Genomic DNA, 17,095 nt, shown 5'->3' with positions numbered 1-17,095 from the left:
ATGATGCAGAACTTTGAGATATGGTAGTGATATCCCCGGTGAACATGCTATTTGATATGCTGTGTGCTTCCTATTTAGAAAATTGATATTTGCTTATTTTACTATTTATGAATGAATTTTATATCAGCCATCACAACAAGATGGCAGCTCTCAATGTCTGAATCCTTGTATGCAACTATATATTTCAAAGGTATGAGCAGAAATGCTTAATGTTATGTTAGCTTTTTGATTACAGGGATGGATGTTACACAACTGTCATTTGATCAATACACTCCTATTAATCACTTATTGATAACTGATCAATAAATAATAAATATCACATATTGATCAATGGATGTAATGGTGACACTGCAACTATTTAAGCACAACATCATCATCATACCCCGTTGTAAAGTAGACATGTTCACCAGTTTGCAGAATTATTATCAAGAAATGAAGTTTCAACATCCATTCTGTATCAAAATTATTGAAATAAAGAAGTGAATTTTTAAAGAAAGCTTAAGATAACAATTACGGTAAGTTGTTAGTGATGCTGAAAATCAAAGCTATTGTGTTAGTTCTACGACTGAAAGTTCTACACTGCAAAGAAGAGAAAGAGAAACAGAAAGAAATATAGAGAGAACAGAAAATTACTAGTTGGTAATGAGATTATTACTTTTTATTCAACAAATTTATAATACAAATGAAAATACTCAGTATAATGCCATTAAAAATCTGTCTATAATTTCATAATAGCTGTATGACAATGCATTGCAATTGTCCAAAACAATTGTGCATCTATAATAATGAATTGAACCATGATTAAACCCAAGAAAGCAGACTACGCCATGTTGGAATGTCACTTATGGGGCTTAAACAGTGTACCGATACCTCTTAAATTTCCAATTCCAAAAGTGACATGCAAACATTGCATATTCTCACAGCTTAACCTTTGAGATAAGTACTGTATAAGTGGTAAGTTTCGTGTACAGTTATTTTCACAATTTGGAATAAGAGTGGCATTTTTCCGATTGTTATTTTTGAAGATGCCCAATTTTGCCCTTTACTCACAATACATTATTACATATATTCACGAGTTGTTAATTTCATGGATGGAACACCATTTGCAAATTCCACAAAAATATAACCATCGTGGAAATTAACACTTATACAATACATCTATGAACGGTTATGTTTTCTGTAGATGTCTTTTCCCGTACCAAAGTTTTAAATGAAAAATACTGTCCTCAGAAACATGTTTTGGGAACCCCTACTTCTTAACTGCCCATTGCCTTGATTCAAAAGAATATGTGATATCTATAGGATACATGATATCTAATTAAATTAAATTTACATTCACTGTATACGTCATGATACTATGAATACATAACTCAGTTGTATATGGACATAAAATAAGTTTTACCAGTATAATGGTGCTTCTCCACCAAGAGGAACTCATAGATGTAGTAAATAGTATGATACTATGATTCTGCAGCAGATACTTCTTATTAAATAGTGCCACACGTAAAAACATTATACTTTAATCAGATCATAATCTGTGGGAATTGTTAGGCTTTTCCACTATGCCGAAAAGTAGACCCACGCTAAGAGTAATATTTCGGACCTGTCATCTTTATTGTGCGTGTTAAATAAAGTACAGACGAAGTACAGGACTTAAATGATAATTTGTGATACTTCTGGCGAGTTGTACAAGATATTTCTCGAAATAAAATTTATTGCTATTAATCCGCTTTGTTATAAGGCCCGCCAATTACGCGCTGATCAAACTATAATAGTAATAATAAATAAGCTTTTTACATTGTCATTATTGATAAAGACCAGCTTCACTCACTTGACAAAAATTATATGAAAAAAATCACTGCAAAATTCTTTTCATCTAAACCTATAGAGTACTTGAACAATATTGGTTTATAAAATAATATGGCAAGTTCTTGAGTGTATTACAAATGCATCAAAATTTTTTAAATATTTTATTTTATTTACATTTTCACTTTTTCACAGATTAAATACCATAGAATTTCATCTATAAGCATATGCGTCTAAATGAGGCAGACACCCTCCACCAAACATTACAATATGTTGGTCTTACAATATTAGTAATAAAGGGTTTGTACAGCCACCTGTATCGGTATAGTAATATAGTAGCTGAAACTCCAAATAATGTTTTTGTGGAGGGCGCTCTGCCTTTCATCTCTCTCATCAAAAAACATTCATGCTTGTATATGGAATTCTACAGCAGTGAAAATAACTACATGCTCCCCTAAGAGGCAAACCATTAACATTAGGCCTACTTGGTTATAAACTTCAGCTGTAATATTATGTACATTTTACAAAATGCTGGTATTGTTATATCACAGAAAGATCATATGTTATAAAAAAATATACAATAGGGGTATAATTCATGCAAGCTATTTGGATTGTAGAGGGATTTGACATTGACAGTAGGGACATAGGGTAATGGCCTGTGCAAAGGTTTGGAGGGTAGTGAGGGTATAATTTTCTTACTTTGGGCTGGTTGAGTTTATAGTCTATTCTGTACCATTCCTTCCTTTAGTGAAGTCCAAACATATCCTTGGGAACCTTAATGTGCTAGCATGCAAGATTATGTCATTCAAATGAGTTTTCGACCCCCTACGTCCACAAGTTGTGCAACATTGCTATTCTTACACAAGATTCCCATTGCGACCACCTACACAGGTATACTGTCACCAAGGTACCAGACTGGTACACAAAGGGTACCTACACAGTACCAATACTGCTACTGCAGAGGCCCCACCAACAGTGGTACCTCCACTGGTACTGCACAGTACCAGCCAAGTACCCTGGCGATGGTGTACCCGTGCAGGCAGCTGCAATAGGAATCTAGTAGTGTCAGTTCATCACCTTCAAATTGTGTGATGATTTTTAGAGTAAGATCACCACTAATTAGCCCCCTGAGCACTACCTGCCGATCTAACACTGCCTCTGATTGGTCAATTACATGATATCTTTACTTTAAACACCAATCAGAATGGAGATTTGCAAATAATTCATCCCAATTTGTTTGCGTGTTGAAATTATTCTAACAATGTTGCTGATTGGGCCAATTGATAATGAAAACTTGTTTTGGCCAATTGGCAGGTAGTTCTCATGAGGTTAAACTAAATAGCGGCATCACTCAATCACCAAAACACAAGTGACATGCATACTTCTCACACTGGGCTATACCTGTTGAAATCCATACATCCCCTATGGAAGCCATGACCTTAATCTCCCACACAGGGTATAGATTTCAAATGAAGTCACCCATTCAGGTAACCCCATTTGAAATTCTCACTCCCTGTGTGGAAGATTAAGGATTCAACTGGAATAGCATAATTTATTGTATCATACCCCATTACAGATGGGACTTCCCCTAACATTCTAATCTAACTGCAGTATAACTATTATTGTGCCGTTGAAATTGGGACACACAGTGATCAAAGTGCTTACAGACAGACATGCCATATGGTCAGAGACTTCAAATGATCACCACTTACATCATCTTTAAGATGTTATGTTTCAAATCATTAAATGATCAAACAAGCTGCTCCAATCATTCCAAACCGCAATTTGTGTATTTTAACAATTCTACTTACTGTCATAGCTCATCGTATAAAATCATACCAAATATCCAAACTATGCAAAGATTTTAGCATCATATTTATAACCAATGCAACATTTGGGTGTGGTTATAATCATTGCAAGTTTCAAAGTTTTGGTGAACAAATTCAACAAGTTGTTAAACAAGTTATGCTTTCTTGTGCATTCCCAAGTTTTGTTTCTGACAGGGAAAACTCAGCTGCTACAATTGAAATACATACCCCCTATGGAAGACATGATGTTAATCTCCCATACAAGGAGTGTGAATTTCAAAAGGGGTAACCTGAATGGGTGACTCCATTTGAAATCTATACCCCCTGTGTGGATGATGTAAGGTCATGTCTTCCAAAGCAGGTGTATGGGTAACAACTGGAATAGCCTATTGTTTATGAAGTCACTTTCAGCATCCAATGACAGAACATCCTTCATAAAGCAAGTGAAGTAGTCACTAATAAATCGCAGAATATAAAAGAAATTCCCTTTAAAAGGAACACTGTGCCATGTAGTGTAGTGTAAATTCCAGAATCCATAGGTAGAACATCCAAAACTTGCAGTGCTCATTTGTCGATTACAGAATTTTTGATAACCCACTTAGATTTCAGTTAAGAGTCTTTAAAATCATTGGTTGATGATGATATTCATTTGAGAAAAGCACAAATGAAGCACTTTGATAGCAGTTGGTCAAATCTTATTTCATGACTATGTAGAACTTTCTATCTTCACACTTGTACCATGTAGGCTTGACATAGACAGGTCTGGGTGGCACTATGATCTCACACCTGCAGTAAAATGGTTGAGTCCAAAATACAGACACAGGATTGGACAGCGCATGTGGGACAACCAAAAGAACACAGAAAACAGGGGTGAAAAACAGATACGAGAGGGATAAACACAAAAAGAAAAGAAAGGGAAAAGTTTGACAAATGAAACTAAAAACTTGAAAGCACATGCAAACAGATCGGCAGATACCAGAAATTAAGGTTTGGATTTTTCTTGGATTCACAACTTGAAACCTTTTAAAATAAGAAAATATGAGTTGTAATAACCTTTAAATTGTTACTTTTAAATTACTCCAAACTTATGTTTCAAAAGCATTCATAATTGATTAAAATATGATTAGTTTTACCAAATTGCAGTTGTTATTTGTTTTGCATAACATACTTAATCACTTTAAAATTAGATAAACACCAATTGGCATTAATGTTTTCACTGTTACGAGCATTGGCTATAATTAAAAGCAATAAATAAGCAATTTGGATAAATGATGTTCAATATATTATATGTAATAAATAATATAAATTCTATAACTTATATAAAATTCTGGGTTAAAATAAAATGCACACGAGTAAGAACACCACACTTTCCACACTATTCATCACTCTACATACAATCAACATGCAAATTGTTATATCCACAAACACAAAAACCACTCATGTGTACATCAAACATAGAAGTTCACAGAAAAACAAAAACAAATAATCTTCCAGTTTGAAGTACGTATATTAACAAGACACCTTGATTGCATTTGTAATTTGTGTACAAAATAGATAAGAAATATTTGATACAGATATTAGACATATTTTTTGAGAAAAGTGTACTTTGCTGTTAAGCCAGTTGTTACTGCCATCTGGCAAATCCGTTTAAAACTGATCTTGGATATTAACCCCCTGAGCGCTACCTGCCGATCTAACATTGCCTCTGATTGGTCAATTACATGATATCTTCACTTTAATCACCAATCAGAATGGAGCTTTGCAAATAATTCACCCCAATTGTTTTCGCGTGGTGAAATTATTCTAACAATGTTGCTGATTGGGCCAATTGATAATGAAAACTTCTTTTTGGCCAATCGGCAGGTAGTTATCATGGGGTTAATTTTCAATACTTTGCCTGATTTAATCATTGACTGTAACTGCAAATTACATCTCTCAAATGTACATCGAAGAGCTGTGTGCCTACTGAACCAAAAGCATGCCTTGAAACAACCATCCAAAACCAATACATAAAGCATGCACCACTCCCATACATACCACCTCAAAAATATCAATGCACCTGTCATACAGTATTAACCTATCAACTTGCACTACCAGGAAAGGGGGAGGGAAGGGAAGGGGGAGGGGAGGGAGGGGTTAGAGGGTTAAGAACAACTATAGTCCATTTGGCTTCCTTGAGAAAGGAGCGCCCCCATGTGATACACTAGCAATCAAAGGCAGCGTATCTGTAGCACGCAGTAGTTCGTGTGGCATCGCACGCTACAGATACACCACCTTTTTTTCATGCATGTATCACATGCGGACGATACTGTATTGATGAAGCCAATGGACTAATAGAAATACAGATATATATATCATTTGCTCAAGGAAAACCCTCTTCATCACTTTCAGCACCATTTGTTTGTAATTAATGCAAGCATTGATTTAATATCCTTCATACAAGTTTCAATTTACTTGAAAAAATTAGTCGTAACTATGATATACCATGGTGTATAATTACTAATGTATATATTACACCAAATACCCATTCCAGTACAATTTTCCATTAATCAAGCATGTTATACTTTAGAATTCAATGGCTGCAATTAAGGCTAAAATCATATAAACATATAAATGGTTTTTTTAGTTTACTATAGGGGCCTAAGTATAAATAAGTGAATAAGCTGTACTATGCCTTCTATTTCAAAATTATTCAATTTTTGATACCATTTTTTGTTCACGTCTAACAGCATAAAATATTTGCTTTCGTCTATGATTTCAATTTTTCATTTCAATTGCTATAACAAAATATTGGGCAAGTACTTAAATAATATGATATGCTCCCATGATCCTCTTGTAGCTATCTAATGCAGTGATAGCTTAGTGCTGGTTTGTTTGTTGTATTGACAACATGTTTGCTCCAGTAAGTGTTGAGGTCAATGCACAATATTTCACTGCAGCAGTGAAAGCAAAGCTTATTTCCCGAGCAAAAGAAAGTCAAAATAATACACATAGTCATCAAAAGAAAAGTAAAAAAGCTAAATATCGGAAGCCATAATGATGTAATGGAGTTATGCGGTGAGCTAGTCCAACTAATACAGCCTGGATTTTCCCTTTCGCCACCTATACAACATATAGACCTGTTGGAGTGAAACTATAAGTTATTATGAGCAGTTTCACATCTGCTGTCTATGTGTTGTATAGGTGGCGAAATGGAACTGTGTCCAAATATAGTTGGACAAGAGTGAGATTCTGATAGTCGGGGACTACATACCAAACACAGTGTCGCAAGCATATACACTGATGTAGCAGAACTACTATACTGGCCTTAAAATAAAAACACAAAGGTCAAAGGTGAAACAGGGGTTGGTTGCCAATAGTGACATGAAGTTACGCTGTGATGGATATACTAATAGTCAAGGGGCTACATACCAAAACACAGTGTTGCATGTTAAACACTGATGCAGCAGCATAACGAACAGGCGAGGGCAGCAGACAGCAGCCAGACATAAAAGAGAAGCCGTTATTCTACGTCAGTTTGGATGTGGAGGAAACATTCTACAAACAAACACTTAATCAAGTGTTCAATTGGGACAATTATATCTTCCCTAGTAACAGTCTTTATTCTTTGTATTTGTCATGTTTTTTTCTTCTTTAATCGCTTCAATTTAAACTTTATTATTGGCAAAAAGATTCATATGCGCCCATCACTAGCAACAGGACTATAAAATCTGATCTAAAAACAACGAGACTAATAATAAATGGCGGACAATACATATTGACTGAACATATATCAGAAATAGTACACGAAGACACAGAATTAGTGTCGGTCACAAGAACATGGTATTGTAAAACAGAGATTAGTATGAACTAGGATTGGGTGGAATTTGTCAAGGGAAAACTACTCCAATTATTGGAGGGGTAAGAATAAGTGATTTGTAATGAAAATCTATCTACTATTAAAATATTTTAGGGATACACAATTCATGATGCAACTGATGCATTTTAAAACTAATTAAAATTGATCATAACTCACTGCAAAAATCTATAATGCATTTACCAGATTAGGTATGACAACTATAAACAATCGATTATTTCTGATTATATAGAATTTATCACACACTTTTTCTACTAAAATTGGTTTTATAAGAACATTTTTAGAGCTTTCAGTATGACATATCTGGCTACATGAAATTTATAATACTTGATTTCTACACATGATTGGATTTGCATCAATCTAGTTCAGATCTAGATCTAATTTGATCAATGCCATACTTGAATAAGGAGATGCATATCCAAATGGGTCAGAATCAGATCAAATCTAAATCTGTAAATTCCCTGTAGAAAGCTCTAATCAGTCCCAAATATATTGAGAGTGAACGACTTGAAAGGAGATAAATGAAAATGGGTCAGAACCAGATCAGATCTACATCTCCACAGTCCATGTAGAAAGCTCTAGTGGATGGTTTTGGAATTTTGTAGGAAAGGTTGCGGAAACAAACCAAAGAAAACCAAAATTGGCTGTGCTAAAGTGGCATTAACCAGAGAGCAGCATTTGGTGGTAGAATGCTAAGATAACAAATACATTTTTTTAAATTGCACAGGAGCTAGGAATATCCTTCTAAGAAGTGGTGCCGAATGTCAACAGACAATACAAATCTATACTGATCCTACCTTTTATTATATGCTGTTGGTGGCAAAGTGTGTGAACTTTCTAACTAAGTTATTATAAGTTGATATTATACAGGCATTCAAAAGGAACCCTTGTCTCTCCCAAGGCACTACAAAATCATGCAACCAATGGCATTGGTCTTCAATCGGAGTCTATAGATGCACTGATACAATTCACATAGCCATGTAGATTGGCGAGGCAATGTTCTGTGTCTGACATCAGATAACATGATAGCACTCTACAGCTGCCAGTCGCGATCCATTATACCATCAAATCATTAATATTCTGTGTGCCAGCCATATGCTTCAACCTCAAAAGTTCTGAGCTATTTTAAGATGGCTGATGAGATCATACTAACAATCTTGATCAAATTTCCAAAATAGATAGTGGTTTTCTGCAGGCCCATTACCACTCGTAATTCAAAAGTTATTTTTCATGCTAATTGCACTGAACTGCTATGTGGATTGAATAATCAGCACCTGTTTGGAGGAGACAAGGCCTTTGAAAAAAAAAATTACAAAAACAACATAAAATCAAGACAAAAACAAAGTAAATGCCTCACCTTGTAATGATGTCTTTAATCTGCTTGTCCTTGTCTTCTTGTGATGCCTGAAGAGCCAGTTCACTTTCCTGTACTTTCTTCTCCATGGCATGGATAGCTTGGTCAGCTCGATGCTCTTCTTCATCCAGCTTCTTTTGCGTCTCTAGCAGCTGGGCTGTCAGGGCATCAAGTTCTTTCTTCAGATTACCTATTTCCACTTCATACTAGGGGAAAAGTCAATGCAAGATTGAGAATCAATTATGATACTTTGTAAGATTCAACTTGTCAATTTTGATGACAAATAACCAGAGCCATAGCCATGGGGGTGTGCATCCCCCAAATTTGCAAAAGTATACTAAAAGTCCCAAAATTTAAGAATTTACAAACGTAGCGAGCCAAAAAACATTTTTTTAAGCTTTTTGGGTCAAAAAAGGTCCAAATTTGGGGAAGAAGGTCCACTTTGTCAAACTGGCACCCCCACAAAAAATCCTGGCTACGGGCCTGCAAATAACAATGTTTTATTTCATTTTAGGCATAGAATTTGGTACTATATATGCTTGTCAGTATGGTAATGACCATACCATGATAACAGGCTTTGCAACTAATTCTCTTCTTAAAAGCAATTGTTTAAGTTTCTCATAAAACTAGCATCAATTATTTTCATAATTATGCTGCACATCACACTGTACTTTAAATACATAACAATTAACATAACAGAACTCAAGTCTTCTTAACTGCAGCACTTTATAATAGTCCAAAACAGAAATGTTTTATAGACTCCTAACCGAAGCGATCTTACCTTTCCGATGTTGATTAAGATACTTCTTATCCTTACTGGATTTTTCGCATCTCGGGGAATGATACAAGAAGTATCTTAATCAACATCAGAAACGGTAAGATTGTCCAGTGTACGGAGTCTATTAATTTCTGGCACTCTCCTACATATAAGGAAAATGAGGTTTCGCCGTGAGCAGAAATGGTCCTATCCCATAGTTCAATGATCTCCATTCAACAACCACTGCTCGTAAGTTGACCTCCATTTGTGAAGTATGAGTTTTATATAGTACCCAACAAATGCAAAGGTCATTCTATGAGTGTACAAACCTATTGGGGTTAACGAACTGTGCCATGACAGATGAGGATGTTAGCAATCCTAGCATTTGTAACATTTCTAGCTCTTACCTTCACAGTTTTAGCACCTTCCGCATCTTTTTTTGTTTGTGTCGTCTGGTCGATGGCAGACGGATCTCTCGCCCTTCTTGTCCATATCGGAGCCTGAGTCGTCTGCTCCTGCACCGAATGATTATGTGAATGATTATACTGTGACGTCTGCACCCTGCTTGACCTGACAGGAGGGGGTGGGGGCGTGATCACACCACCTTGATTAGACAGTTGACCGCTACTCGTGTCCGTTGATTCAGACAACGAGGAATGCCTCGTCGGTTTCGAGGAATACTGTGTTCTGATTTGCCTTCTCCCATGTCTGGTAGAAGGATTAGGACTGTGAGATGCAGTTCTTGTGAGACCAGTAGGACTAGTTGGGTTACTTGAGGTAGCAGTAGAAACAGAACTCTGACGTGTCGGCATCCACGATGTTACCGACACATTTTCAAGAGAAGACGTACCCATTCTTGGGGTGGGTGTAACTGGGCTAGTAGGGCTCATTAGCAGAGTTTCTTGACTAATCTGATGTCTCGTACTCCCAGGCGAGGCAGCCGTTTGCATGAACCTAGTGTTCTCGGCAAGCTGCATTGAAGCCGTTGTCATGCAAATAGCAGATTCAGACACAGATTTCTTCTGGGGAAGGTTGTCGTAAGTACCGGGGGAGGAAGTTGTGGGTAAAGATATGGAGGCAGAGTAGTTGGCTTTATTGCTGGATGGGGATAAAACTGTTCCATGAGGGTGGGGAATCGTGAAGGCAAACGATGGCAACTGCTTTGTACCATTGGCTATATGGATATTAGCTTGCGATAACTGTTTAGCCGTTGGCGACCTTGGCGAACTAATAGCTGGGTTTGAAGTTGACTCATTTGGTGCAGCAGAAAAGAACGCTGCACGTTTATTATTGTTAATAGTTCGCAGTGCCTCTGTTGGCGACTGCACCTTTTCAGAAGTCCTATGTTGTTGATCAGGCGGACCGGTGTATATCGCACCCAACGTCGGTCTTTTCAAGTGAGTGTGAATGGCACCACTACTCTGACTTTCCGTTTGACTTTTATCCACATTCGGGAATATGTCCTCAATTGCAGCGTGATGCTGCGTACGAGAAGAAGCTTTAGGTAATGTATGCGACATCACATCCGGAGTCACAGGTGACATCCGTCTGTCTGACATAGGCGACACGCCTCCACTTGATGAAGTATTATGGGATATATCCCCATCGTGATTAAACGACAAAGCATCAGAGTCCGCATTGCTTGGGCTACTACTGCTCACAGAGCTAGCACTATTGCTACCATCGTTTCTATGCAGTTTTCGTTTTGATAACTGATACGCGGGATTTGAAAATGACAACGGGAGCACCCGTGTCACAGAAGTCTGTCCTTCCCCGCCCATGCTCACAAGGTTCTCGGCAGACTTTGGTTTGATCATGGCGGTCGTCGTCGTCACAGTATGTCTGCCTACATTCCGTTGTAAGCTTGAATAAGTATTCAACTTTCCTGCAGTTCTGTTTATTCTCAGACTACCGCCATTGTAATCGGCTATATCACGTTCATCAATGTGTAATGTCCTTTCTGTACTTGTCTCCATTTGTCTTGTTCTCTCAATAGAGTCCATCTTGATGGTGCTCGCCTCCGATGGTGACGGCGATTCTGGGTGGATCAAATCAACAAGATCATTCACCGTTGACGATGTGATCGACCGCTCCATGGCAATGTTATACGGCGGTAGCATTTCCACATCTCTGGTGTTGGACAATTCCGCATCTTCAAATATCTTGTCTAGGCTTTTCTTGACCTGCGTCTGTTGCATCATCGACTCTGTTTCGATGACCGTCGTCATGCTGCTAGTCGTAGTAGTAATGGTAGATTGTTGTAATGCAAGACCTCCTGGTTGGTATGGTATACTATCTTCAGGCTGTGCCTGGATGTCTGTGATTCTCTTCAGAATGTTTTTCAGTGGACCAATCTTTTCCTCCGCAATCTAAGTTAGAAAAGACAGAAAGAGAAGGGGAAACATTTAGCTCTTCATCTCAAACTTTTAAATCTGAATATGTTTACACAAAATCTGAATGAAAATCTTACACTTCCCACAAAGCATTTCTTCCATTTCAATTTTCTGTACTGATTTGCTATATCTAGTGCAACATGGGTCAATAGTGACCAAAGTACCTAAATGAATAGAGCACATCCAGATCTTGCAAAATACTTTTATTTCATGACTATCGACCCATGTGTAGCCAGTCTATTCTCAACATGAAAACAAAGGGAACCTGTACAAAGTAACAGAAGTGTTATTTGATGTGGTGAGGTGATGTGTCATGTTGCAAAGGATTCTGGGAAGGGAAAGATATCTTCTATGATTAAAAGTCTTGATGTGTCTTTCTGATTTCTTTCTTTAAAGTTTGCATACCATCCTGCTCCATGTTTAAATTTAAACAATAAGCTTTGATATTCAAAAGTAAAAATTATTGCCCCCTTTCGGATATCAAACATACAAATATGTGGAATATCACTTAAAAACACATTTTCAAACTGATCAACATGTAATCAATTTATTGGTTTAATGGGTGGTTGTCATTGGCCCAATTACTTCCGTACATGGCCATTAAATTAAAACTACTAAAAATCTTCCGATGGGTTTGACGCACTGTTTACATTTTGATGTATAGTTCCATTTTTTCCGCCATTTTTTCATTACTAATTCTTTTTGCAGCCCCTTCGTTTTGCCACCCCCTGTTTTTTGCCGCCCTTCTTCCACCGCCTTCGCTTTTGGCCGCCCCTGCTTTTACCCGGGGATGGCGCCCCCAAAGCCCCCCCCCAAAAAAAATAATATGCGCATGAGGATCATCACCATACCTTGTCTGAGTCTTCAAGGGCCTCAACAAGAAGACCATGCAGCACAGACAGTTCCTTGCCAAGGTCGATGTAGCCATCAAATTTGACAGTGTTCCCATGGTCTTGGTCGGCCTGAAAGAGAACATTGGGGAAAAACAGTGAAGCGATATTGAACATAAACAGGATCAAATGACAAGTTAGTGCTTAATCATTATGATGCCATAATGATTGATGTGTTTTTAGAACATAGAATATTAAATGACCTTATTGACAGATACATATGTTGAAAACTTTAGATGTATAGATGAGTTAACAAACATTACATGAAATATCACCGAGTGTCAAATTGTCATGACAACATAATTATGATTGATGCACCTTGAAGCGGGATATATTTGGTTACAGTTGTCATTCATTGTCACTCTCAGAATTTTTAAGAGAGAGCGAGGCAGAAAGATAGCCGACAGACAAGTATGATAATTATAAGACACTAATAATTTAGAGATGGAATGGAGATAGATGCAGTGAGAGATGAAGAAAACTGAGTTGGGGGAGAAAATCAAAGATAGAAAAGGGATAAAGTGAGAGAGAAGAGAACGAAAATAAAAAAGAGAAAAGGTGAGGAGAGGGGAGAGAAGAGCGAGTAGAGGGAAAAAGAGAAAGAGCGTAACAATAGAGAAGAGAGACAGAGGACAGAAGAGAGAGAGAGAGAGAGAGAGAGAGAAAGAAAAAGAGAGACAGACAAAATAAGAGTAGGGAAGAGAAGAGAGAGAAGGGAGGAAATAAAGGAGAATAGAGGAGATGAGAGAGGAGAGAAAGGGGGAGAAGAAGAGCCACAGAGAGGAGATACAGGACAGAGAGGAAAAAGAGGAGAGAGACAGATAAGAGGAAGATAGAGAATAGCAATAACAGGGACAGACAGACACACAGACAGACAAGACAGACGGAATCAGATGTGGGTAGAGAGGGTCAGTTGACTAGCAGGGACAGACAGTGATTGAAAGCTTACATTGAGTGATGGATTATGTTGTACAACAAAAGATATTTTTAAGTTGAAAGCTATGGTTAATTTTAGACATTGATGAGTCAATGTGTTAGCTAACATGCTGTCAATGCTGAGGTCCAGGCAATTTGAAATGTTCAAAGACACCTTGCATGCTAGTGTTTCACCCATGGTGATACTCCATTAGGAATTTGAACTAACAGTATGCATCAATTCTTGGACGACGGTTTATAAAATGATTAAACCAGAGGTTATAATCAGTTTTTCAAAAGCTGTATTTTATATAACACAAAAACAAATCATATTTTGATGAGATTCTGGTTGGAAAGTTGCCCAGGCCCATCTATTTATAGAACATGATGCAGTACCCCTCCCTTGTAGGCTGCTAGTATAGGCAGGCACAGCTAGCAGACATCCCCCAGTACCCCTCCCATGTAGGCTGCTAGTATAGGCAGGCACAGCTAGCAGACATCCCCCAGTACCCCTCCCATGTAGGCTGCTAGTATAGGCAGGCAGACATCCCCAGTACCCCTCCCATGTGGGCTGCTAGTATAGGCAGGCACAGCTAGCAGACATCCCCAGTACCCCTCCCATGTAGGCTGCTAGTATAGGCAGGCACAGCTAGCAGACATCCCCCAGTACCCCTCCCATGTAGGCTGCTAGTATAGGCAGGCACAGCTAGCAGACATCCCCCATACAAACTTACACTTACTGAGATCTCGTTCAAGAATGTCTTCATGTTGCCCCACTCTCGCTCTACAAATGTGTTCATGAATATCATGTAGTTCTCTTTCACACCAAACCTGTAGGGGGGATAAAAATGTCGCAAAATGTCACTTTATCATACATGGGAAGAAATAAGGAACAATTAAGTCTTTCCTGGAAAATCTTGGAAAGTGTTTTGCTAAAGGAATGGTGGGAAATTATGTTTTCCTGGGAAGTGTACATTATTCAAAATCAATTTTAATTTTTTACCACCTTATGATGAAAAAATCCTGGTTAACTTAAGATTGAAAACTATCCAAACATGAATCTCCTACTCTGATACAGACAAAACAAAAATATGAATTTATGCAGGAAATAACATGTTTGTATTCTGATCCAAGAACAAATATTTTATTATTAATTATTAAATTTATTTATTTATTATTAACTTTCAGTAAGATCAAGATTAAAGGAGAAAAAAAAGGGCTATTCCAGTTGAAATCCATACACCCCCTATGGAAGACATGACCTTAATCTCCTACACGGGGTGCAGATTTCAAATGGAGGTAACCCCATTTGAAAGTCACACTCCCTGTGTGGAATTTTAAGGTCATATCTTCCATAGGGGGTGTATGGATTTCAACTGGATTAGCCCAATGTCCTTGGTTATAGATGATAACATAAAAGTTCAAAAATGCTCTTTGTTGTTGTTGCAAACAAACAAACAAACAAACAAACAAGATTGATTGTACTTACTTTGAGAAGTTTGCCAGAGCTTGTACAGTCTTTGCTATGAGTGTCAGACACCTGGCTGTCTTCTCTGTGGGGTACTCCTGGATCAAATCAAATAAACTTGGCGACATGATGGCAGGACACAGGAACCGCAGAAATATGCAACCACTAAACCGCCGCAGAAATGAATGAGAGAGAACAAAAACATATACAATTGATGAATTTGTTTGTTCAATTTTGTTCATATCCAGCCATATGGTCATATTGGTCAGAAAGAAGTTTTCATTATCAATTGGACCAATCAGCAACATTGTTAGACTAATTTCATCACACAAAACAATTGGGGTGAATTATTTGCAAAGCTCCATTCTGATTGGTGATTAAAATGAAAATATCACGCAATTGACAAATCAGAGGCAATGTTAGATCTGCAGGTAGTGCTCAGGGGGTTAAACAATAGAAACGGAACAAGACATTTCAGGGCTTATGACTCCTTACTTTTTAGAATTTGTTCAGATTATGCTCAATTTTGCCCTGTTGAAGTATTTAAGTCTGAATATAATAATGAACCCCTCCCCCCCAAAAACAAATGATGAAAAGCAATGTTTCTGTTTGCCTTTATGTACTGTGTAGTGTATACAGGGTCAATTTGTGATTGTTCTGTGATTTTCTTAACCATTACATTATCAACCATGACATGAAAAAGAATGGAATGTCATTATTCTCAGGTAGCCTACCGGGGTGGCATATCTATTGCCTGCTGTTCAATTAAGCCAAATTTGCCTCTGTTTTTTTTTTATCCAATGTGATTTTAAGATGAAGTAACTTTTTCCCTGTGCTTTGTTCATGCCAAGCCTGGTGGTCAGTGGTATCAAATGTCTTGGTTGTATGTTCTTTCCTTAATTATATTTCTTGGATGTATAGGCAATTACATGTTGCGATCAGTGCCAAGCCTTGAAATAAGCAGATTGGAACCAGGAGCAATTTGTTTCTGAACATTGCTCCTGGTTCACTGGGATTTTACAAGAACCAGGAGCAATTTCTGAACAAACAAGAGCAATTTTCAAATAGTAAACCCTTTTGTGCATATACAATACAGTATACCAGTACTACTGCATCAAGTGCAAAATTGGAACCAGGAGCAATTTGTTTTAGAAAATTGCTCCTGGTCCATGTGAATTTTACAAGAACCAGGAGCAATTGGTGGCCTTACGAGAGCAAATTTGCTCCCAGCGCCCACTTATTTCAAGGCTTGATCAGTGCATACTGATGAATCCTATAGGCTTAACTACATTTTATGAGGCAAAGCTGCTTAGGCATTGTCGCTGCCCCTGCTTGGTGAATCATATGAGCTACATAGAGACAGTTTAATGCTATTCATGCATAAAAAGCAAGTTTTGAGATATTTTCTCAAAATATCAAGAGCTATCTTAAGATCCACTGAACCAATACTAGGCTTGTTTGTACTCATTTTAATGCATTTCTCATGCTGATTCCAAATATGGTCATGGAAATTTACAATTCTTAAATCTTTTATTTTTTAAATTTGGTTGAAACTTGTCGCAAGGACAGGGTTAAAATGAACTTGTATTCATCATTATGCACAAATCATAATGATTTGAAGTAAAGATGATTACATATATCTACCTGATGAGTTTATCGCATATCTCCACCCCATTTTGCCTGTCTGTGGACTGGTCTCTTAATGAATGGAACACAGCCTTCAGATCCGATGGGAACTGGGCTGATGAGTTGATGATTTTACAACATGCCATCTCACATAGCATGGTCAGTGTGGACTGGTGTTGCTGGAGTGACCCCGGCTGTACCTTGGTTGGGTCAACCTGGTGG

At 37.6% G+C, this 17,095-nt stretch overlaps 1 protein-coding gene across 1 annotated transcript in view; it reads right to left on the bottom strand.

Moving 5' to 3' along the window:
• Positions 1-17,095, bottom strand: part of LOC140136916 (uncharacterized) — a 421,421-nt gene that overhangs the window by 4,578 nt on the left and 399,748 nt on the right. The window contains exons 15-20 of the mRNA XM_072158568.1: positions 16,892-17,088; positions 15,269-15,412; positions 14,520-14,610; positions 12,826-12,936; positions 9,989-11,950; positions 8,828-9,030 (exon numbers count right to left, since the gene is read on the bottom strand). Coding sequence (XP_072014669.1) covers positions 8,828-9,030; positions 9,989-11,950; positions 12,826-12,936; positions 14,520-14,610; positions 15,269-15,412; positions 16,892-17,088 — 2,708 coding nt within the window. The remainder of the gene's footprint in view (positions 1-8,827; positions 9,031-9,988; positions 11,951-12,825; positions 12,937-14,519; positions 14,611-15,268; positions 15,413-16,891; positions 17,089-17,095) is intronic.

The sequence above is a fragment of the Amphiura filiformis genome, chromosome 17 (genome assembly GCF_039555335.1).
Source record: "Amphiura filiformis chromosome 17, Afil_fr2py, whole genome shotgun sequence".
Classification (NCBI taxonomy): Eukaryota; Metazoa; Echinodermata; class Ophiuroidea; order Amphilepidida; family Amphiuridae; genus Amphiura; species Amphiura filiformis.
This window is presented reverse-complemented; position numbering and strand designations above follow the sequence as displayed.